The sequence below is a fragment of the Phalacrocorax aristotelis genome, chromosome 5 (assembly GCF_949628215.1).
Source record: "Phalacrocorax aristotelis chromosome 5, bGulAri2.1, whole genome shotgun sequence".
NCBI classification, from domain to species: domain Eukaryota; kingdom Metazoa; phylum Chordata; class Aves; order Suliformes; family Phalacrocoracidae; genus Phalacrocorax; species Phalacrocorax aristotelis.
This window is the reverse complement of record NC_134280.1, coordinates 39091336-39114905: the sequence shown is the minus strand read 5'-3', so window position 1 is coordinate 39114905 and position 23570 is coordinate 39091336. Positions and strand designations below refer to the sequence as shown.

The following is a 23570-nucleotide window of genomic DNA, read 5'->3' as shown; positions in this document are numbered from 1 at the left end:
GCAGTTTCTCACAGAAGCCACCACTGTAGCCCCACCACTACCAAAACCTTGCCACACAAACCCAATACATTTCCTAACAGACTAGTGTTCATCAATGCTTTAAACAAAAAAAACCCACCCAAACAAAAAAAACCCACCCAAACAAAACAAAAAACTAAAACCAAAAGACTTTAAAAAAGGGCAGAATCCAGGCCACACAGAATCACAGAATTTAAGAATGACTACCTGTCACAATCTGAGGCATTTATTTCATTTTCAGCTTATGAGAAAACTGACAAAATAGAAGAGAAGGAACAAGAGAATACAGGAGTTTCAAGATGTCACTTTGTTCACTACTAGAGGTAAAAGCAGGGCAGGAGGATGTGAGATGACACCAGTTGTTAATGGGATTTTTGCCACTGAAATAAAATGTGCAGGATGCATTTAGAGTGCTGCTTCATTAACCACCATTATTCATTCATTTCACAAGTGAATGGGTGAATGCTTGATGTCTTTGGGCTCTTCTGGAGTTTTGGTTGTTTATTTTTTTCTTTTTTTCCTTTTTTTTTTTAATAACATCTCTGCTGTAGAAGTGCAAGCTCTCCCTATGTATAGCAGGCAGGGTTATGTTCATCACAAAAATTAGTACTGAAGAAATGCTCATGACAAGAGCACTTGGGATGTCAACCAGATCAGAAATAAAGTCCATGCCCGTTTCAAAATTTGGTCTTGGCACCTAGCACCAATTGTTCAGAGTGTCCCATGGTACCAAAAAACATCAGACTCTCTGCCCACTCCTCTGCACTTTTCAATAATAGCTGTCATCAGATTTTATATCCTTCCTGATACGTTTTAGCATTAATTTTAAAAATCCCAGACTATCTACCCAGCCTTATTCTCTCTCTACACTCAAAGCTTCTTGGGACCCAAGGGAACTTGAAAGCGCATGCAAGAAGCAGCCTAGGTTTGCTCATCTCCTCAACACAGCTCAAAGTGCACTACTTTCAATGTTGATAGCTTCAGAAAAAGCACTGCTGGGTGGTACCCAGCTCCACCACCATATATCCAGCACCAGCTCGCAGTGGTATTTCTTGGCAGGGCCTGCAGGTATTGGGTGTACATAACAGGTAGGTAATTACAAGCTAGCAGTGCCCTGGGTCCAGCATCTGAGGCAGGCAGAGTGTGGCTGGAGGAAAATGCTCCACTTTAGCTTACTCTAGTAAGCATCAGGCAAGTTGTCCAACTTTGAATCTTCCTGACTCCAGGGTGTGCTGAGTACATTCTGCAACATGGGGTTAAAAAGACAGGCACATACATTCCTTAGCTAGTAAACGCTTAGAGGCAGGCACTGCATATGCTGCAGGATGCAGTGCCATTGGCCATAGAGCTGCTGAAGTCTTTTGCCATGCTGACAGCAAGTGATAACACGCACCATGTGGCACAGCGGGTGTCTGCTCTGTGGACAGCATTTGCCAGCGCTGCCAGAGCTGAAAAAGCAGCAGAGAAGGCTGGAGCAAAAGTGAAGGGGTCACTTAACTGGGAAGGGTAAAGCACTGCAGCACTTTCACCTCATTTTGAAAGGATTCCATTTTAATGCCCACAATCATGGCATAAAATGTTGGACAACAACACACAGAAGCCTTTGGAGAGTTCTCCACTTTCAAAGCCAGACAGAAGGCTGAGAGAGAGCCTTTATGATACAGGGACAGCCACCTGAATTCAGAATGTTGAACCAGAATTTAAAAAATAATAATAAAAATAGCCTGAAGGACTGACCAGAACTTGGAAGCAATTCCAGGAGACACACATACAGCCTTCCTCTCCCATCAAATCTACAGGCTGAAGATGATGATTCTGGGCCATGGTTAAAAACCAGACAAAATGTAGCTGCATCATGCATGCCAGCTGTTGCAGAGAATCACGGGGAATTAATGTTCAACTGTCTCTAAAGAGCTCCTATCACCCTCATCACCATGGCAGGCATCCATGGTATCACTGGGTGGATCAAGCAGGAGGATCTTTAGTTGTTACATAAAGTCATAAAATCCTCAATAATCAGCAATTGAAAGAGAAAGCTATGTGTCTTTCTATGGGAGTTTGGGGCCAGGCTCTAGTAGTCCAGCATGAGAATAGCTGGGAGTATGGATCCAAGGAAGGTGTTTCTAAGGAGGAGCAGGCTTGGTTATGAAAAGAAAGAACAAACCCTATGAAGGACCACTTGTCTCTCCTTTCATCTCTGCTATGGCGGTATCTGGGTCTACCCACCTAGTCAGTAACTAATATTTGATCCTATGTGGAAACGGAGAGATGGTGGAGAGGCTGGGGAGAGGACAGCTTTCCATCAAGCCATCAAAAGTATTGGCTAGGAATTAGTTTGTGTGAGTTGGAAAAACAATCAGTGCAGCTACTATAAAATACTTGGAAAGATGGTTAGGTGGATGATCTGAGATCCCTGCTCTTTTGTGGTGCCAGAAGCAGTAAGATTGCAGGTTGGAGATAGTTCTTCTATGCAGTGTTTCCATTGTCAAGCTGTCTGAAGTGGAAGAGACTCCTGGAGTCCAATTTCCCAGAGTATTTGACAGCTTCAGCAAAAAGCTTTGTCACCTGTCAATATAAAGCATAGGAGGACTGAGCATTGCAAAGCCTTCTGCAGAAGGCTACATAATACAGCAGGCTCCACACTTCTACACTGTCATCTTGAAACTACCCTATGCAGGTCCAGGCCTTGAGTCCATCCAAATCAACGCCAATTTCAAGGTGACTGTGCATGGGTGTTTGCTCCCGCCCTTTAGAGCCTGCCTGTCCAGCTGGAGAGATGTAGAGGTGCTGGGCTTCTTTGGCAAGACAGCTCTGTCCCATGACAGCTGTTGTTTCCCCCTACAGCTCAAGCCTTTAGGAGAACACAGGGTGGTTTTGCTCTCACAAACTCAGAGATTAAAACTCTGCAGTCAAAAGAGTTCAGTGAAATGCATCAAGCAGGTGTGGTAATATATTTTGGATGGGGACCCCTGTTCTGCTTGTCAGTGTGTGTTTTGCTAGTAGACAAAAGATGGGTATTCAATTTCCCATTCCTGCTAATCATGTTTGGCATTATCCTGTCTATGAACTTACAGCTTGGCATTCCCTCTGCTCTCTACTCACTGCAATCACAGCAGAAGATTTTGCACAGCTGGACACCAGTTCAAGTCACGGGGTTCCATGTCAGCACCCACTGAAATCAATGGGAATTTGGCTGCTGTGCTTAATGAGAGCCAGATGAGGCTCTTTTGTGACAGTTGAAGCCACTTGCAAAGGAAGTCAAGGCACTGCTGGCAGCAGGAGTCCCACTTTGCATTACCAAATATCTCTTCCCCTATCAGTATGTGAAAGGGGTTTGACAGGAGGTACAAACACATAATGACTGGCAACTGGGGACTGCAACAGAACAGCCAGCAATTCACTTGGATGGCACTTTGGAACTGGATTGCCCCAAGGATCATTCAAGAAAGCCCAGGTACATCCTGCTTTAAGGTTTAAAGGCTGTACTGGAAAAACATCCCACTAAAAAACTATTCCCGTGCACAATTTAAACACGTTACAGGCAACTGTGTGCAAGAATTTTGCTCTGAAGTGAAAATGATACAGCAACAACTTCAGCTGGAGTACAGGACTCGAGATTTTCTTCTCTTTTTTTTTTGATTTACTTTGAGCAATGTTATCTTGTATAGTGACAAAAAGAAAATACATTCAAACAATTGTGTTGCTATGACTTTCAGGCACATTATTATTTGTCAGAGATAATGAGGGTCCAAACACACTGGAATCTAAGGTCACAAGTGCTTGAAAGCTCTGAAGGCTCTTATGACTAAGAGGAAAAAGAACAACATGGGAAGTACCTGGAAATTAGTGAGCAGAGCAATCCCGCTGTCAATAGCCATTCTCCGGATCACATAATTACCATGGACAAACTTGGTATTGCTGTTAGGCAGGTTAATCACCAGATCTATTTTCCCATCCCTTACCAGCCTGAAGAGACAACGCACAAGACAGTATCACAGTATGTCTTGCTTAATGAAAATCTATGATGAATAACACAGGCACGCAGGTAAACAACACTGGAAATTCTCATTTCAGTTTAGTCTTACATCCCAAGAAAGGAGGGTTGAGGGGCTAAGGCACTAAGCTGCAACTCAGGAATCTGGGCTTTATTATCTGTTCTATTTATTGATGAAAACCAATATTCAGCTTTCATACAGCTCAGCACAACTGTTAAAGGCATGACTGACTGTCATTAAAGGCTAAATATTCAGATCCCACTCACCCTTGCGTGAAATATAACATGGAGCAATACATCCGAGCCATATTTAATAGGACTGTTCAATGAGATGTTCATTATTTAGGCTGAAACCTCCCTGCTGTGGCAATTCCAGACAGAATCAGATAAAGCAAAACTTTTGGATTGAAACCAAAGTCCCATTAAACCACTATCATTGATCTCAACAGGACCAGCAATTTGCCCCTTGTATTTGCTGTTCTGGATGTTAACACAAATTTGACAAGGTATTGCTCTTACCTCCTGACTGGAGGGAGGCTCGGCCTCTGGCTTTCCTCTGAGGGCCATGCCACAGGATTTGCTGGGATACCATTAACATTGAGCCAGTCTGAGGTTGCTTCTGTGGCATAAAGCTGTTAAAGGGAAAAAATGTTACTGTGTGCTTCATAATACCAAAACTTTCCATTCAATTCATGTGGGTCTGATCCAACACACATCCTGGTAGTCAGAGCTGATTTTGGAAGGCATTTTTTTATCACAAGGGTGTCTCTCCGTACAGAGAGACACACAGAGAACAGCACGACTTTCCCAAATTTCTGTTATCTGTGATTTGCTGATGGGTGATAGTCAATGAATGGTACTAACATATCCAGAAGCAGTTAAGTGGCTTAGGAAAACCTAAATCCCTCCGACTTTCAATAGGGCTTAAGTTCAATCACTTATTAATTTTTTATTTTTGCCTAGCACTACATTTCAAAAGGCCGAACTATAAATCCAGTAGTTACACTAATGCCACTGAGGAAAATAGTACTTAAATACTTAATAGTAAAAAGCTCTCACCAATCTTCTGTGGCCATCTTGTTAGTTACCTTTCAGGAGGGATACAGATGCAAAATGATGTAGAACAGTTACAAAAGGATGTAAACACCACAAATTTTATATGTCCACAGCTTGTAAATATCACTGAATATGAAGCACTGTAAAGACCTTCTCCATAAAAAAGGTTTCCCCTTCCTCCCCTCCTGTTGCACACGGTATCCTGCTGGCATTTTTGTTTTTTGGAGAACTTAGAGAAAGTTTATAATGTGACATCCAGCTGCAGGCTGATAGCAGAGCCAGGGTTGTTCTTGCCCTCATGACTCAGTCCTGTTTGTTGAATTTAACAATCATGAAAACTTTTAGTTGGGTGATACTTGCTGACTTTATGGATTGCTCAGCTAAAAATCCCTCTGGTACTTTGAAAAATTCCTTTTTTTCTCTGCCTCCAAATAAATTCTGAAGTTCTTTATTCCTGTAGTAGGCTAAGTACATCTCAGATTTTGAAAATGCTCTAGCTTTAAATAACTGAAACCACCTACCTTGAAACCTTCCTCATGCAGCAGTTCTGCTATGCTGAGGAATCTGGGGCGGAAGGACTTCTGAAAAAGGAAATTTATTAGATACAGCATCAACACTAGGATTTAGAAGCAGTGTTTTGTTGGGCAACACAGAGCTCCACCAGACTGTGCTAAGAGGAAAATACACCTTTCCATGCTGAAACTCTTTGTGTGTGTGGGCAGACATGTCTGAATGTGCATGTATTGTGTCATTCCAAGAAAACTGTCTGGATCCCGAAGCCAATGTTGCTCCCAGCTAAGACATATTTTGTTACAACACCACGGTAACTGTTCCCATACTAAAGTTCAACTGCATCTACACAAAATTTACTACTACATATTAGATATCTGGGCAGTTGCCTTCTCAAATACACCAACTAGAGCCTCCTCTGCTTTTAATTAAACATCTTTTCAATCATTGCTCAAACATTTGGCCTTCTCTTCTGGCAAATAACAAATACGGACAGGCTTTGGGATGCCTTTGGATGCTCTGCAAATTTTCATGAAGAAGAGCCTATGTATGCACGAGTTCATTTCTACCTCCTATGGGCATATGGAAATGGAAAACACAAGAGCCCCCAGGAGGCTGGGACACCCTAGTCTCATGAAGATTTAAATGCTCAGGTACTTAGTGTACCTTTGAAAGAGTCTCACATACAGCATGCATAGATCCAACATAATTTAGAAGAAATAAAGATGACCTCCTGTAGACACCTGCACTTGAAGAAGCCATTTTAGAGCAACAGGTGAGTGAAAATTTGATCCCAGTGTAACTTTCTTCTGGACAGTACAGCAGTGCAAAGATCAGATGCAACCCATGCCCTTCTCACTGCCAAGGCAGGCCAAACCTCACTTTTAACCTTAGTCTGGTCTGGCCATTTGGAAGTAAGATTATTGCAAGTTCCCTTCTCCCTGCTGGAGTTATTGGTTTAACCTTTATGGGTGAGTGCAATATTCTGAATGGTGAACGATTTCCTATGAAGAAAAGGAGTCAACAGCTTTTTTTGAGCACTCTGGAAAGAACCTCATTGTGAAAGCCATCTCATTCTGTACACTAACTGGAAAATATAAATATACAATGTGACAGGGTTGGCAGCTTCCCAGTCAGAGAGAACGGTTCTGCCTTCTGGTCAGGGGGGCTGGCTTTCACAACAGTATTATAAACTTCTATCAAACATGTACTGAACACTTGTGACACATAAAACAGCCTCTCCATGAAAAGAAATTACACCTGTCAGCTTGCATCGGAGAAGCCTTAGATTTACAAGCTGGCTGAAAGAACCTGTGTAAGAAACCATTAGTTACTAAAGGTGAAAAGTACAAGCAGATTTATTTAGTGGAAGATATTTACTGTAGGAGAATTGTATTCTTTTTCCTTTATCAGAAAAGTTCTACTTCTTATAACCTCTCTCTTATGTTTGCTAGCGTGCCTTGCTATTTGTAAAGGACTACAATCCTCTGTTAATTCAATACAGCTACACCAGTTCTCACTACGATCCAGCTCAACACGAAGCCAGCTCATCTCCTGTGATAATCTTGAATTCTGTATCCAAATCCACTGTAGAGCATGCAGCAATTCTGGTACGTAAGGAACGAAGGCAGAAGGTTACCTTGAAACAACAGACTTGGAGTGCTGGGATTTAAAAATAAAATACTCCATCAATGCTTTCCGCATCTCGTGGTCACCAGCACAGATGTAAGACAGATGCACTCCATCCCAGAGATATCACTGAATAGCCCAATCAGGAAAGAAAAATAAAATGAGCTTTTCAACTCCTCTTGCATAAAATATAAATTATTTAATGTCAGAGTCAGGGTTTCAGCATCATAGGTTTCTCCAAATTGTGAAAAGAAAAGAGGTCACATTATCAGCTTGCATAAACTGTCAGAGGCTCATTTGTCTAACAAGAAAGCCATACTCCATTTACCCTGGGAGAGTACCAGGCCTTTAAAATCCCGGGGAACCTCGACCTGCGCAATGTCAGAGTGCTCACAACTGAAGGACAATCCAGCAGGCTTGTGGTACCCGCTGGCTACCCAACCTGCCTTGTGCTGTCCCGCAGATGTCAAGCAGCGCACACCTGTTTGACATGAGGATGAGTACTTTGCTAGCAACATTTCTGTGTGGCCCTAGTAGGATTACTGCTGGAACTGCAATCTCTTAGGTACTCCAACATGGAAGCACCTCTGCAAGGCTGGGTTCGTTACCTCAGCATATTTGGCCCTGTTTAGACTGCAGATCGCAGCACAGCCATTTGACTCTTGATATGCAAAATACCCTGCGTGAAACATTTGCAAGGAAATTAAAATTTCTCTCTACTATCGTTAACTACATCTATTTGACTTTCACCCTCAAGAAGGCACCCTCCCCTCATCTCAGTGTAATTAATAGCAATGATATAAAGGTGCAAGATAGCAAATAACCTAAATATGTTGAGCCTACACACTTTTGAAGGAAGCAGAATTCACCACCATTTGGCTTCTTATTCCTCTCTTTGCAAGACCTGAAAGTCCAGTCTAATCATGAAACAATGAAACCTCTGAAAGCTGCTTTCAGAGGCTTTTGATATTTTGAGGTCATCATCCACTGCAGATGAAACACAGAATCACAGAATCAGAGGTTGGAAGGGACCTCAGGGATCATCTAGTCCAACACAGCACCTTAGAACCTTAGCCCCTTAGAACACAGGACCATAGCACTCAGAGACAACCCAATGAGCTGGCGTAGGTGCTTCTGACAACAATTGGTCCCAAATGCACCAGAACAGCTTGCAGAAACCATCTCCCAGTTTGAAAGCCAGAGGCCTCTGCCTGGGGAGGGACCTCCACACCGTCACAGCAATGACACACATTAAGTGATCATGGAGAGGGGCATCCTGGCATCTGTCCTCTGAGCCTGTATTTCCCCTCTGAGGATACACTGACAAGTACATGAGGTACTTGACCTTATGTCTGTGATTAAAATTAGAACAATGCTGCTCATGTTCACAGCCTGTCTTGTGCCTCAATCCTTGTGCCTCTTTTTTCTGCAGTGAAGGGCTCCCCTTTCCTGCAGCCTGTAATACTGAGTCCACAAGTCACGTCTAGGTCAGGATTTCAACCTTCCCTTCTTACAAGGCTTTATTTCCCCTCTCTTCCTGCAGACCTGGCAGATTTTGAAACAGACCATTGAAAAGTAGGTAGGTGGCAAACTCCAAGAGTGGTGAGGGAGCAATGTGTGGTTCTCAGCATTAACTTTACACTTCTTGTTTTAGAGTTTAATTATATAAGGAATATGCTGAGATGAGGAGAGACCTTTAAGCGATTGATCTGTTGTTTTCAAGTTTCTTTTGCAAGAAAATGAACTGTAAACCACTTATTAAAAAGGACAGAATCTTGTTACTTTTAAAAGGTTTGGGGGTTTGAGCTTTTGGGATTGTTTTATCTTTTTTTGTTTCATTCTTTTTTCTTAAGACCTTTGTACAAAGTACATTTGGCTCAGTTTAACAGATAGTGACACAGAACCTACATAAATGCTTTCTATAGCTAAAATTACTCTTTGCTGCCTGTTTTCTTTTAGCTGCTATCAGGAAAATAGGCTTAAGTTTTAAACACTGGGCTCTCTCCTTTTTTCTTCCTCTGGCTTTTCTTTTCCCCTTTTTAAATGCTGTTTTAAAATCTGCAGTGATTTGATATACAGTAGACATACAGTAGCGACTGCCCAGAGTTTCATACTGAACTTTTAAACTTTATCTAGGTAGCAAGCAAAGACTTTTCTGCTAGTTTGAGGTAACTTAGAGCAACAGCTTCAATCAATAGATGTGTGTATATTTAAGGACCAAGCGGTAATCTGTGTTAGCAGAAGTCATGTTCCTTTCTGGACACTTTTCAAACACTTCCTTCAGATCCTCTGCTGGCACAGACAGCCCAACACATTTTTCACACCCCAGTTGTCCGACAGGTAAATTCATCTACCTTTTTTTTTTTTTTTTTTTTTTCTTTATTGGCTTTATGTAATCATGTAGGGTATAAACTTATCACAAGCACAACAGGGAAATGGCAGGAGGCAATCAGCTGTCTTTATGGGGCCCAAGAATAGTTGCAGTGGAAACGTCTGAAATTTTTTGAGGAACATACACACATCTCCAAGTTTACAAGTGTATCTGACTTCAACATCTGCTGCAGTTGGTAACTATCCTGTGATAAAGAACCAACACTTTTTGCTTTTCTACCTAGCTACCTTTTCATGCACATCCCCGTTACTGATACATGCATCTATGGGGAAAGCTTCGCAGGTCCAGCTCTGTAGTAAGGAAACTGTCTCACTGTTTTGAGGGGGTAGAGGAGAACTGGTTTCAAAAGGGCAAGAAGCAACATACCAGTGAAATGAGTTTATATGTCAGCATTGAAAAGAGGCATCCCCAGGGTTCCCATGTGGGTGGGAGCAAGGAGCGGGCTCTGAGTTCTAGCTGGGATGTTTCTCTGAACTGATCGGCTACAGACTTTGTCCACCACAGGAAGGTGGCTTCTAACTCTCCAATCCCAGGCCTCTGCTTGCACAATCATGGGGGTTTTCCCCCAGCAAACTTCTGCAGCTCCCAGTAGAAACTATCAGGAGCCAGAGGGAAAAAAGCAGGCCAGCCCCAGAGAATCCAGTAAAGAACACTCTCCATGGTGTTTATGCCTCACTGTTTTACCACATTTCAAGATGGATTGCACATAAACACATTTACGCCACAAAGACTTGAACGGAAACAAGGCAACAGTTACTGAGTTCCTCTGTGTCAGTCCTTTCTCAGCTTTGATTTTTTGAACTCACCTGGATTCCAATCAAAATTCCTGCCTTAGGAAACGTAAACCCTGTGGCAAGCATAGCCTTCTGGAAAGCAGAGTACACATCCTCCCCAAAGCATGCGACCTGGGAAAAGGCACAAAGAAGGTGGCATGAGGGAAAAAACCAAAAACCACCCCAAAACATTGCTTTAAAAAGAAAAAATGATTATTTTTTAAAATAGGCTCTTTTCACTTCCTCACGCAGAATCAGACTGCTTTTGCGTGGAGTCTGCAGGTGGGGTGGGGAGGGAATCAGAAAATCATTGCAGACAAATCTCATAATTTTAATGAAGCAATAATGAAGGAATAAGCAACGCTTTAGTTCCAAACAGCACACCAAGGAGTAACAATTGATTCTGCTGAGTTATGGGAATGCTGTAACGCAGCCTCTGCTCCAATGTTTGTGAGTGCACTGCAAATTGTTTAACATCATATAATGCTTAAATACCAGCGAGTGTTCTGCACGCTGGCATGCTTCTCTGTGTGTGCACTGCAAACAGGGGTAAGACAGCACTTGTGCTGTCATGTACTTCTGGCATTTCTTGTGAAGATAAAACATGGTATATAAAGATGCTTTTCCATTTTAAGTCCACAGATGTACAAAATTAAAGCAAAATGTTAGTATGCACTTAGGGAAAAAACAAAGCAATTACACCAATTAATAATTATTTTATGTAAACAAAAACTTGATAAAGAAATTGATAAAAATCATTTAGCAGTGTCCATCACTCAGAATTGCCTGTGGAGCTCAATTGCATACACACTGTCATACAGTAATGTTCTTCTGTAGGACTCAGCTGTGCTCCTTATCAAAATCTGGAATTCTGATGACAAAAAGAAGAATGCATGAGCTTTTCTGAAAGTTAAAAAAAAGTCGAAAGAACTCCAACCCTCACTTTTTCTGGACAACTCCACACTTGTTGAAAAACAGTCAGAAGTAGAAACTGTCACAGATTTTTCTCTTTGAAATAACAAATCTACAAACACATACAGATGGGATAAAGGGGCTGATTGAGAATTGCTCTCCCATTTTCCTCTTATGGTCCTTCCCATCACAGAGTGAGCCCTCCCATTCACGGTCTCACTGTTACCATGGTGAGCAGAAACCAATATTTCATGTAAGAACAACAACAAATTATGATTTGCCATATCTTCTGAAGCTAAAAAAGAACAACCAACCAAACAAAACTGCTGCAAGGGAAGGGATAAAAAAAAAAACCATGATGACTTGCATCTCAGCTTTTCTCTAAAAACTTATCCTTGAGTGTTCAATCTGTTCTACAGTGTATCTGGCTGAGGGGTTATGTATGTCCTGGACTTTTTAGGGTGGTGGACAGCCCCCTGCCTTTTAGGCTTGGACCAGGAGTTTCCAGCCTGCTGGGAGCAGTTTATCATTATGGCATGGTCAAAACAGCCAAAATATTCAAAGGGCCCCCCAGAACTGTGTCTTCTACTGTTGTGGGAACGACGACTCCCAGCAAAATACATTTCTGCCAGACATATGTGACAAATTCAAGCCCAAATCAAACCATGTGTGTGACAAATGTCTTTGAGGAATAATTGAGCATTTTCCCCGAAGCGAAGTTATCCTTACTTCGCTCATAAGAAAGACCTTCATAACTGTCACATTTTATGGCATTTGTGAATATGGATCTTTCCAACTCATAAAAGTTAATAGTCCCTCCCTTATGTCCAAGGTAATCTCTAACTCCATATAAAGCTCAGAAGAATAATTCTTGCCCTCAGGTACATTTTTATTCCTTTTTTTGGGGGGGTGAAAAGAGTGTCTGTGTTGCCAATTTTGTTCTGAAAATAAGGAAGTCATGGAAGTTACTTGGCTTTTTCTGCCCATTAACTACATGGAAAGGAAATCTTCTGCAATATTGTTTTCTGTATATTATAAAGATCAAAATAAAGTAATTCTGGAGAGGTTTAGGCTGTTCTTACCATGTATCTCGTATCGGTATAGTGCTTTTTCATACTAAAATGGTAAGTCCTTCATAAGGAAAACAGCTCATGTGGACATACCCAAGCGCATATCAAATGAAGCAGCCCAGGCTCCGCCATCTGCCTAGTTATGGTAGAACAGAGTTAAACCTAATCCAATTGCCTCAGTATTTAATCACTTCCCAAGAGGGCTTTCTAGCCCAGAGTAAGTCTCTTGTCACCACAACTCTTTTCTAGAAGTAACTGAGCAAGCAGGTTTAAAGATAGCTTGGGTATATCTACAGAAGCTATTGACAGCTCAGCAATAACTCATAAACAAACCTCTTTGCTCTAGATGACTTAAATATCACTTCAAATTATGTAGATGGAAACCTGTATCCCTTAGGTGGTGAGCCACCAGTGCTGAGCCTATGCAGGAAGAGCAACAGCTTTGTGCCTTTACAGAGTGCCGTGCATATACCAGAGACACATTTTGGAAGCACCTCATACCCCTGCTGTAAAAAGAGTGGGTAAAGTAGCCCAGTCTCACCTTACCAACAGTCAGTACTGCAGCCATCACATTTTATTCACTCTTTCTCGCCTTTTGCACCTTGGGACGTGCGTTGATGGTTACCAGGCAACAACAAAAATATCACCACACATATTTGTTGCCTTTAAGTAACTAGCACGTTCCAAAAACAAACACTCATGACCTGCAGTCTCAATATTGTTATTCTGGTATGTGTGGATTGGGGGTTTTAAAAGCTGTAAGCACTTGTCTGTCTAGAAGCAGGTGATTCATAAAACAGACTGATGCACTGAGAACCTACCAGAACCCGACAGCTCTCAGATAAACTCATTTCAGGCTGTCACACCAACCAAGTCCAACTCAGGGAGCTGACATGCAGGTAAAGAGGGACATCCAGTGGCTGAATAAACTGGGCTTTCCAGGACAATGTGTTTTTACGGATAAGAGAGATGTTTTCAATTTTCTGAGGAAGCTACAGATTCCATCATGATTCAGGCAGTAAGTACATCACTTTGAAAGATTCATGATGTTTAAGGGCAACTTAGTTTAAATAGTAAAAAAAAAAAGGCAAATCTAAAAGATACCTCCCCAGTAGAGGCCATTTCACATCGGAGAACAGGGTCAGCATCTCTCAGACGGGACCAGGAGAACATTGGAGCCTGGTGAAAGAAAGAGGCGGGGAGGGAGAAAGAAAATAAAAATTTAATGGATCATTAAAAACAAACAAACATCTACACTTGGAAGTCATAGAAAAAGACAGATATGAATTAATCAAAAAAAAGCACTGGTCAAGCCTAATAAGGAAAGGAGTACTTGACAAATGATTTCCCCCAGCATCTTGATGATGGACTGGAACAAATAAACACATATTTCACTAATATTTACCCCTCTAACTCTTGCAGTCCTGCTCACATTCTGATGGCAGATGAGAAAATCTGTGGTAGCCCACTATCACTATCATCCTTAGCACATATTTTAAAACAGAAAGGCTGTGAAGCATCTGATTCATGAAACAAGGAGAGACTAAAGCCAGTCAGTTTTTCCGAGAAAACTGTTCTTCAACAGAAATCAAACCATTCCACACACTTTTAGTGTAACCCAAATGAAACTTTGCAAATGATTTTCAGATTTTTCCTCCCCTTTCTAAAATACACACCCCAATTTTTTTTTGATCTTTTGTATGAAAACCCCTGATCATCATCATTATCTGAGAACTTAGGACACTGTGGTCTCTGAGTTCTCTTGTCTAATTAGAAAAAAAAGAGGAGGACAGGGGAGAGAAAGAAACTCTCTGTTAGAGAATCAATGACCACATGTGGCAAACATGGGAAAAATAAAGAATTTTCTGCTAACGAATTATTTCCTACAGGGCTTCTCTCCATCTTGAATTACTACTGGAATTTGCATAAAGACAGCACCCTTGCTGCATAAAAAAATCTATTTTTAAATCCAAAGACAGAATTCTGTTCTTGGAAGTCTCTGAGGGTAACACTGCAGACAAGACAGCTGCTGTTTTGTGACACCTAACAACGACCAACTAAAATGTGACAGCAGAAATTCATTGTATAAGGTTTCTCAATAAATGTCATATGGCCTGGTGACTTTTAGATCAGTTTTGCTTCTTCTATAAGCAAAGAGGAAATTTTTACAGTGGCCAACTTTCAGTCTCAAGCTGAGATATTTAAGTCAAGGCAGATTATTTTTAATGCACAGGTAACAAGCAACAAAAGGCATCCACCAGCTCCCTAACTTCTGTCTGCCATGGACATGAAAATTCGACAGCAGGAGCAGACTCTGGTACTGCAAATAAATACTATTTAAAACAAAACCAAAGAAGTCCGTCATGCTCTACCCAGGATTTAATCTTAGTCAGGTGATGACATTTGTGTCACTCTGCAAGCAAACATGGCAAGACAATATTTCAGTCACTAAAGCTAAAATGGTGGGACCTTGAATCCACAAAGGAGCATCTATGTTGAAAGGGAAGAGTTTCGTATACTCTTTTCAGAGCACTTAAGAACTGCTAGAGGAACAAAATCCCATTTCCACGCACATATTCCTAGCAGCAAAAACATAAGAGGACAGAAAATATGATGCATGAATAACGAGAACCAGGTTTAACTGGAATATTTTTCAAAGTTTAGCATTTCCAAAGGTATTAGCAGGTTTTTATATTTGACAAATCGACACAGAACACAAGCAGTATAAAAGGCTTTGTAGTGAAGTTTTCAAGAATATAGTTGGGTTTTCCACTCTGTGGCCAACATTCCCAGGAGACACAAAACTCTTGACAGTTTACCTAACAACAGTGCACAAGCTCCAGGTCTAAATAATAGAAATTAATGAAAATAAATAAGGCAAAAATAAAAAAGTCTCAGATGAGAATTAGAGACAATGCCTATCTGTGGCATCAAAATAAAATGTAAAGCTATTTCTAGATTGACTGGCTTGCCAATAACCTGAGCTGGCTTGGGCCACAGATCTGGCTTGCATTTTAATAGGTCTGAACATTTTATTAGTAGAAAGATGTTAGGTGTTTTCCATTTCCTCAATTTTCACTTGGTATGGAAGCTATTAAAGCTTGAAAGTTTCTATATAAACAATTTTCATTATCCATTGTATTTTCTGCACTGCTGTTCTAGATTTTTATGATTAGAAACTTCAATTAATTTTTTTTCTTCCACTAAGCATTCAAAAATATCTGCAGTACACACTTCAGTATCTTGGGTGCTATATAAGCTTAGTAATTATGAAAAGTAAAATCTTGGCCCCACTGAAATCAAATGATCCAAGACTTTCACCCCCATTTTAACTGGTGGTGCATGTAAAGGGATTTCATGCATTCAAACAGCCCATGTCCCAAATCCTGAAGACAAAATCTGGGGGGCACTCAAAACACAAATTTGTACATGTCCATACATATATTAGACAGTATTATGAAATAGCCTGAACTTCAGTGTTCTGTTCAATTCTGCAAGTGCATATTTATTATGCTGTTCATAAACATGATTCGGAGTAGGTTAGAAGTAAGAAAAAAAGGGAGATTGATCTTGTTAATAATCACCGGATAATTTTTCTTTGATTTTTCTCTAAAATTCCCAATGTACATTATCCTAACAGAAACTGCAAAAGGTCAGTTTGGCCTTTGGCCAATGAGTAAATTGTTCTCTCTGGGCATTAAAGTACTAATTGCCTATTAATGCGCTAGGTGCAGGTTCTATTGTGGGTTTTTTTGGTGTTCTTTTGGAAATCATACCTTAATCCCAACGTATTTGGAGGGAATAATGGGATGCTCCAGTGTGGGAAGTGATGACTCGTTAACCTCTTTTCCAATCATCACTTTTGTGGCCACATCGATGAAGTCCACACCCAGCGTCTTCGACACAAAAGGAAAGGAGCGTGAAGCCCGCAAGTTGCACTCTATCACCTGATGGGATTAAAAAGAAGAAATACCAGCATCAGGCACTGCACAGTGAAGAAATAGATTGATTAATGCTTCTGGAAATCAGTCCTTGCTCCTCTTGGCAGACATACTCTTCACACTGCCAAATAAGAGGCACAGAAATTGTGTTCAATATTAAAAACAGCTAAGAGGCATGGGTAGTGGCCAGCTTGAAATGTCTGGTGTTCTGCAACTCAGTTTCATCTCTGTTGTCTGAAAATTTGAATTTTGGAAAAGGTGTTGTACTGTACCCTAAGTTAATGTGCAAGAGGCTACAAACTTGTGCACAGGCATTAGGTACAACCTTTAGAAGCCCACCTTGTTCTTTTTCCATGGTAATGGCACTTTGTGAACGGCTGGGCTATCCTTACCGACTTTCCTCATCTACGTGCAGAAGTCATTCAGTGAAACAGACAAGAAACAATGATGTTCTGCTTCCTGCTAAGAAGTACACCACGGAGATCAATAGCAAAAGAATTGCTGTAAGTGAGAACGAAGGGGGAGTGAAGTGGCACAAGAATAGGTAAGTTAAGACAGAATGGAAAACAGGGGTTATGCATCCTTGAGGATGTTTTCCTGAGGGAAAGCAAGGAAGGAAAAACTCCATTCTGAACCTCTGTGGAGTTTCTGAATAACTATGTGTGAAACAGAAGAAAGGTGAAGAACAGTAAGTACATTTTTCTCAACTAATAGCCCAAAGAGGATCTTTTACCAATAATGTATCTCTTCTATACCATCTCAGGTTTTCCTTCTATTCACCATTTCCTCAGTCATACTCTGCTCACACTCCTCTGACCTTTTTCCATTAGCAACAGAATGCCAATTGTTACCCATAAAGGGTCAGACATCTGCTGTACTTCTGTTACTGATAGTTACTAAGACCATGCTATTTAGATAAGCCATCTTAATGGCTTATTTTAAAGACTTAAACACTTAAACTGTCTTGTTTTATTTCCAATAACTTGGAAGGCTTATTTTAATGATCAAAATAGTTAAAGATGAGAGAGGATGTTGGAGATCTAACAGCAATGGTATTCAGCTCATAGGATGAGGCACAGGTCCCAGTGCTGTCCATCATATTCAAAACTGACAATTTTGGGAAGGACAACAGTCCACAACAGAACAAAGCTAGTGCTGATAGGCAATGCAGACAGACTCACTTCCCCCTCAATGGCTGCACTGCATAGGTAGGGGAGGTGCTCTCTCCCACACAGACAGGGAGAGCTGCACGACTAGGAGTTACACATGTGAGCCACACATTGTCAGACAAGGCAGGTTAGAAACCCACAGCTGTTACAGCCGCAGTTTCCATGACAGTGACTGCAGGACCCACGCGCCTAACTATCTGAAGCAGAGCCCAACTTTCTCCAACAGTCACAAGAGCTCTTACCAGCACGTCATTGCCTCGCACCAAAAACTGAATGTTGAATGGACCAGAGATGGCAAAGGCATTTGCAATCTTTTTTGTAGCAGCTTTAACCTACAAAAATAAACAAATAAATAAAGTAAAAATGCATATATATATAACTAAAATAAGTAAATCAATAAATCCCACAAAATAGTCAGCATCATGTCAATAAATTACCTCACATGTGGATTCCTTTAAATGTGACATCTCTCTGCCCTAGTATATTTTTTTTCTATACCCTTATTTTGGCAATAGCATTATCTTTCAGAAGGAAACATTTAATTTGCCTGGTAATCTAGAGCCCAAAGTGCCATTTGAGGGCAGAAGTAAAAAAAAAAACAAACCTCAGCTTTGTGTGTGTGTGTGCACACGCAAAAGCAAGGGAAAGAGGGAGAAAGAAAGAATAAAAGCCTGCCCTGTCTGTAGCAATTCCTACACTGCCACTGCACACTGGTGTCTTTATACCTTTCTTGGTAAAGTAATGAATAATGGTGTTTTGCCACTTGAGATTATCTACTTGGTTTTACAAGTGTCCCAAGAGTCTTTCACCAACCTGCCTGTTCCATCACAAATCAGTGGGAGGTGTGTCAGCAGAAGTACTCTGGCACAAGTTGGGAGAACACACTATGGTCTTCTTTTCTAGGTTTGTCAAGAAATCATGTGCCATTTCAGTACAAGTGTTTGAATAGCTTTGCTCCAGGAGAAGACTATTTTCAGAAGCAAGGCCTTGGACATTCTTGTAGGAGGACAGACCATTGTATTACAACTCCTGTTACCTTCCAAGCCAATCCTTTCCAGGATGATGTCACAGGGGGTGGCACATTTCATTTAGAAAATGCATTTTGACAACGCTGTATCACAAGGTTTATTCTCAAAAGGGAAAAATTCAAGTTAGGTGAGGTTCATTCATCCTCATATCCTTTCCAGAAAATGCAAGCAGCTAGAAAGTCATATGCCTGATCTAATCATTTAAGGACTGCAGGAGAAGAGGAAATGGAAAGTGAACTCTGCCATATATATGGATTAGACACTTCTCTACTGCCATGGTTGCTGGTTCTAAACCAATGAAACAAAACAAAAATCTAGACAGTCTGAAACTGTGTACATCTATTGCTTAAATTAATGGGATACAGTTCAGATGATCCTATGGGTAGTACAGCACAATAACATCCTACATTTGCACACATCACACTGGCCTTTAAAAAACTTTGGTGATTTGATTTCTCCTCAATTCCTCCCAAGCAAAGTGGAAAGCACATTCAAACTCTTATTTTCTTTTCTGTTTTCAGTGCTAGCACAACACCTACCTTCTCCAAGGCTCCCTGGCTAATAGTCTGTGTGGGTAACATGAGGGTGGCATCTCCAGAGTGAACGCCTGCATCCTCCACGTGCTCTGAAATAGCATGTGAGATAACCTGCATGCAGTAATGAGAGAGCAGTTAGTCACCTCACCCTCTCTCATAAACTGTCCCATCTCCATGGCCTCTGATAAGTGCAGCCCAGCACAGTTTCCTGAACTGAGCTGCATCCAAAAGAGGTTACTGACAGGGGGGGAAAAAGTGAATCTCCCAGAATTTTGGAGACAATAGGTTTGAAGCAGACACAAGGCATATGAAGAAGGGAATCATGTTAGGGTCTTTCATACCATGGACAAGCAAACTGTGAACAGGAAAAAACCTGCCATGGCCTGGAGATCCTACAGCTTCCTTCCTCTCTGTAACACACATTAACTCAGAAGGTAAAAGCTAATTTGGCTTTAAACCAGCTAAGTTCTCCTTGCCACAAACACAAAAAAGTTATTATTCTCCAATAGAAACAAGTATGGACTACTTTCATTTGTATATATGTTTTTCACTCTTCTATGGTGTTTTAATTGTGGAAAAAAGCAGGCAGAGGAAATGCAGGCCTAAGGATTTAAATTGAATGAATGGCGTCAAGGCACACTACCTCAACACCAAAAAAGTGATCTTGTCTGCTGGTTAAAATGAATATTGAAAACAGAATACTTCTGTTAAACGAGAAGTCTGTGATTTTTTTTTTTTTGAGAGAGAACCATCTTTGATTAGTAAAGAAATGCAAGGTGAAGTTTTAATAATAAACCAACTTTGGTAATATCATAACACATGCTGATACAATTCTGATGAAAGTAATTTGTGAAGCCACTGATTTGCGTATCCAGTAAATATTATATTCTAAAGGATTCATTCACATGGTTAAGCAATGCTTAAAACAATAACTATTTAGATGTATGCAATAAGGTAGGTTGGGCTTTTCTAGCACTATGTTTTTGAACCTAAGATGAATTAATCTTTTCTTGTTTCTCTAACTCTTCTCAGCACAAATCTGTGGCTGTAGAGTAGATCATGTAAACCACACATCTTTTCAAATCTATGATCCTGAAAAAAAGTTCAATATTAAAGAAAAGCGAAGTTCTTACTCTTCCTGCCTTGGCTACAGCATCCATTTCCACCTCACGGGCATCTTCAATAAATTTAGTGAGTACCACAGGGTGATCCTGTCATCAATACAAGACAAAGGAAGAAAGTTTTTATTTGAGTATTTGGGGACCATCCAAGCATTCCACTATTCATCACTGGAAAAGCTTTGGAAGCAGAATCCCACAAGACCAATCTATTAATATCCTTATTTCCACAGATGAGTGAACTTTGCAAAGAAATAATGGGGGGAAACTTGGTGTGATTTCCCCAAAGCCACTGATGCATTAGTTTGAGTCCTCCATACTGTCACCATGACAGGGAAATTTGGGGCAAAACCACAAAGAGCTTTTAGGCGAGACCATGGTAGAAAGAAGATAGTGGGACATGTGCAAGGATCCAGTAACCTCTGATCCTGTCTCCTAGAGTTTTTCCTTACCTCTAAGATCTTCAATTCTTCCTTCCTCTGAGCCTCCCAGTCACCTCACTGGGCATATTGCCTCACAGAGTAATTGATTCTTGGCATACTTGATGACTTTTTATAGTGGTCGTTTGCTCTTTTAAAAAGACATATATTTTAGGCAACAGATCCATTCATTTCTCATGCCTCTGCCTGGTTTTCTAAGTCTCCCAAGGGAGAAGTTGCCACTAATTATAGCTGGCCAGGAACAACCTGTCCTTAACTCTCAATAATTCAGTAGTATACATGGTTTTCCTTCCTCTTCTTCCTGCTCATCTCTGGGATGCTAGCACACACTTCCCACTATTCCCTAATGCTTTCTCCTTCCAGCCACCTGCTTCAACAGACAGTTAAAAATCTAATCCACATTCTTCCAGGCCAGCTTTATGTCTCAACATTTTACTGGTCCACTATTAACTGTCTATTATTTATTAGAGAATAAAATAGAATAAATGACAATCTGCATGCTCAAAAGGCTCCTCTTGAAAAAATATAAAGCAACTCCAAAAGTTACAAGACACAATTCCTTACATTTATCAGCGCAAGGGTAAATTCACAGGCAAGGACAATGTCACAGCCTACACTGTTTCATAAATTTAGTGGCTCATGTCCTGTAACTTTCTGTCCTGCTGCAGTTTCTCACTAGAAGATTTTATATAAGCATACAACCTTGTTTACTCCAATCTGTCTCAACTCACACAAGAAGTTTTGCACATTACTGACAACTTGAATGCCATAATGACACTACACAACACAACAGCAAAGTAGCTAAAACAACAAAACAACACTGGTCAGGCACTTAATCTGGAGATGCCCTCTTGGGCAGAACAGAATGAGGTAAGGCTTTGTAACCAGAAAAAAATGAAGTGTGTGTCCCACAAAGATGCTCATATTCAGTTGTATGCTCACAACTATTATTACTAGCTTCTGTGGAACCACTCACAGGCCATAAAGCCTTGATGAGGCTAAAAAAAACCAAAAACCATATAAGCAAACTCCCTAAGTTAGAAGCAGAACACAGCACTTTGTTCTAGTTTGCTTTTTGCTAGCTTAGCTTCAACTATACTATGGCTTTTGTCAATATAAAAATACTGGATGAAGAAAGAATTCTTCCCACAGCAGTCTGACTACAGTAGCAAAAATTTAGCATGTAAATCTAGCATAAGTCTCTGCAGGATCAGGACCAGAGCACCCAAAGACTCATGGTGTGCAACCGGTCATGTATGCAGCAAGTATCAGTGCCTTTTTGTGCAGCAGAACTAGACATCATAAGGATCCCATGAGAACATCCACTCTTTCCCCTAGGAATAGATCACATATTGCCATGACTCTACAACTTCAGCTCCCAGCAGGGCGTCCTGTACCAGGGAGGAGAGCTCTCAGCAATGAAGAAGAACATTGCCCAGTTCAAGTCAGTCAAGCTGTGACAAGTTAAGCTACAAAGGGTCACTTTCCTGGACTTCAGTCTCCTTTAGGGCATCCATTGCCAGCATAAAGCCATCCAGCAGCAAAAGTGATCTTTCCCACTGAACATGGCTTAGGGCTGCTGCCTGGTCTGCTACTGAGAGTGTGTGTGGAAAAACAAAGCAGGGTACTTAAGATGAACTACAGAGAAACTAGGTGTTTTGGGAGGCTGAGCATTGCTGAGGTTTCTACCACAGGTTACTGAGTTAATGAGAATTAGTTACATAATTCCTTCTGATGGAAGTAAGTGGTACTCTCCTGCTTTCAAAAAAATCCCTTGAAAGTTGTTCAGAGATGATAATAAGTGGTCTGCTTGCCTCCACGGTAACCTCTCCTTCAGGATATTATCACTTTGCAAGGTGTCTCCATTTCATTCCATCTTTTCTTCCTGAAACGCTAAACTTGCATCATTTGCCTCATACACTTAAAAACCACACGGTTTTGTTCTTGTTCAAGCTTTAACCACCTAAGAAGTCCCCTGAGTAAGCAGTAATGTATCTGGCTTCGATAGCCAGTGTGTTTTCAGAGGGTTCGTTTTTGACTGATTCATTTTTAAGGCAAAGATTCCTCTGACAGGAGTGTTTATGGTGCTCAGTACTGTTCTGAACAGCAATCACTCAAAAAAAGGGGAAAAAACCCTCAGAAGAAAACAGACCAAAAGGTAAGGCCAAACTCTGAGACTGCCGAAAGGTCAGGCTTTGAATTCTGTATGTTCTTCATTCAACCTCGATCTTTTCACTTTCTCCTCCTCCCATATTCCTACCTCTCCAAACATGCCTTGTACAACAGTGATAGAAGGTGTAGAAGAAATACAGGCTTTGAGCTTTTTACTATGTCCTGAAGCATTCATGTCTTCGGGAAATTGCTCCGTTTTCTTTTCTAAATTTCAACGTACTAGACCAAATCCTCCCCTTGCTAGGAAAAAAAAAAAGGACTCTCAAAAATTTCCAAATTAGCTTTTGAAAAACCTTTAAAACAGAAACCAGAGCTTTCATCTTCTGCATTACATACTCTGCAGATCAATAATCCCACTGGATTAACAGGAAACAGGCAGCAGTCCTGCCTCTGTATCAGAGGAAAATGGAATTCAGTCCATGATTTGGAGAATTAAATGTCATAGCAAAACCTTGCAAGTGTTCCTGTATTTAAAAGGGTAAAAAAAAATAACAAGACAACAAACCACTAACAAAAAGGTCATTGGTGAGAGAAAAGCTGTGAGGATAAAGTTTTAAGTTGTTCAAAGATGCCAGGCAAAACAGTTCAGAAATTTAGTGAAAGATGCTATCAGTTCTAGGCTAGTTGGCGTAACCTGCTACTAGCAAGTTTCAATGAGGTAGGAAGGGTCCCAGCCCACAACCCTATTTCTGTTCATATAATTAACTTGTCAGAAATGGATGTCTGGGTACAGAAGCTAACTACCATCCCCAATCCATCCAGGCATCCCAGTGGCAGCAGTAAGGATGCTTTCACAGGCTCCCATGGTCTGA

At 40.8% G+C, this 23570-nt stretch overlaps 1 protein-coding gene across 3 annotated transcripts in view; it reads right to left on the bottom strand.

Moving 5' to 3' along the window:
* Positions 1–222: 222 nt before the first annotated feature.
* CPS1 (carbamoyl-phosphate synthase 1) overlaps positions 223–23570 on the bottom strand; it is a 100511-nt gene continuing 77163 nt past the window's right edge. For 2 of the 3 annotated variants that reach the window (XM_075094042.1, XM_075094043.1), the window contains exons 29-38: positions 20162–20239; positions 19032–19139; positions 17707–17796; positions 16131–16301; positions 13459–13533; positions 10406–10504; positions 5590–5649; positions 4532–4644; positions 3855–3984; positions 223–2583 (exon numbers count right to left, since the gene is read on the bottom strand). In XM_075094042.1, the coding sequence (XP_074950143.1) occupies positions 2485–2583; positions 3855–3984; positions 4532–4644; positions 5590–5649; positions 10406–10504; positions 13459–13533; positions 16131–16301; positions 17707–17796; positions 19032–19139; positions 20162–20239 (1023 nt within the window). In that variant the 3' untranslated portion in view covers positions 223–2484. Of the gene's footprint in view, positions 2584–3854; positions 3985–4531; positions 4645–5589; positions 5650–7213; positions 7337–10405; positions 10505–13458; positions 13534–16130; positions 16302–17706; positions 17797–19031; positions 19140–20161; positions 20240–23570 lie in introns of those variants that run through there. The other variant, XM_075094044.1, reaches the window with a different exon arrangement.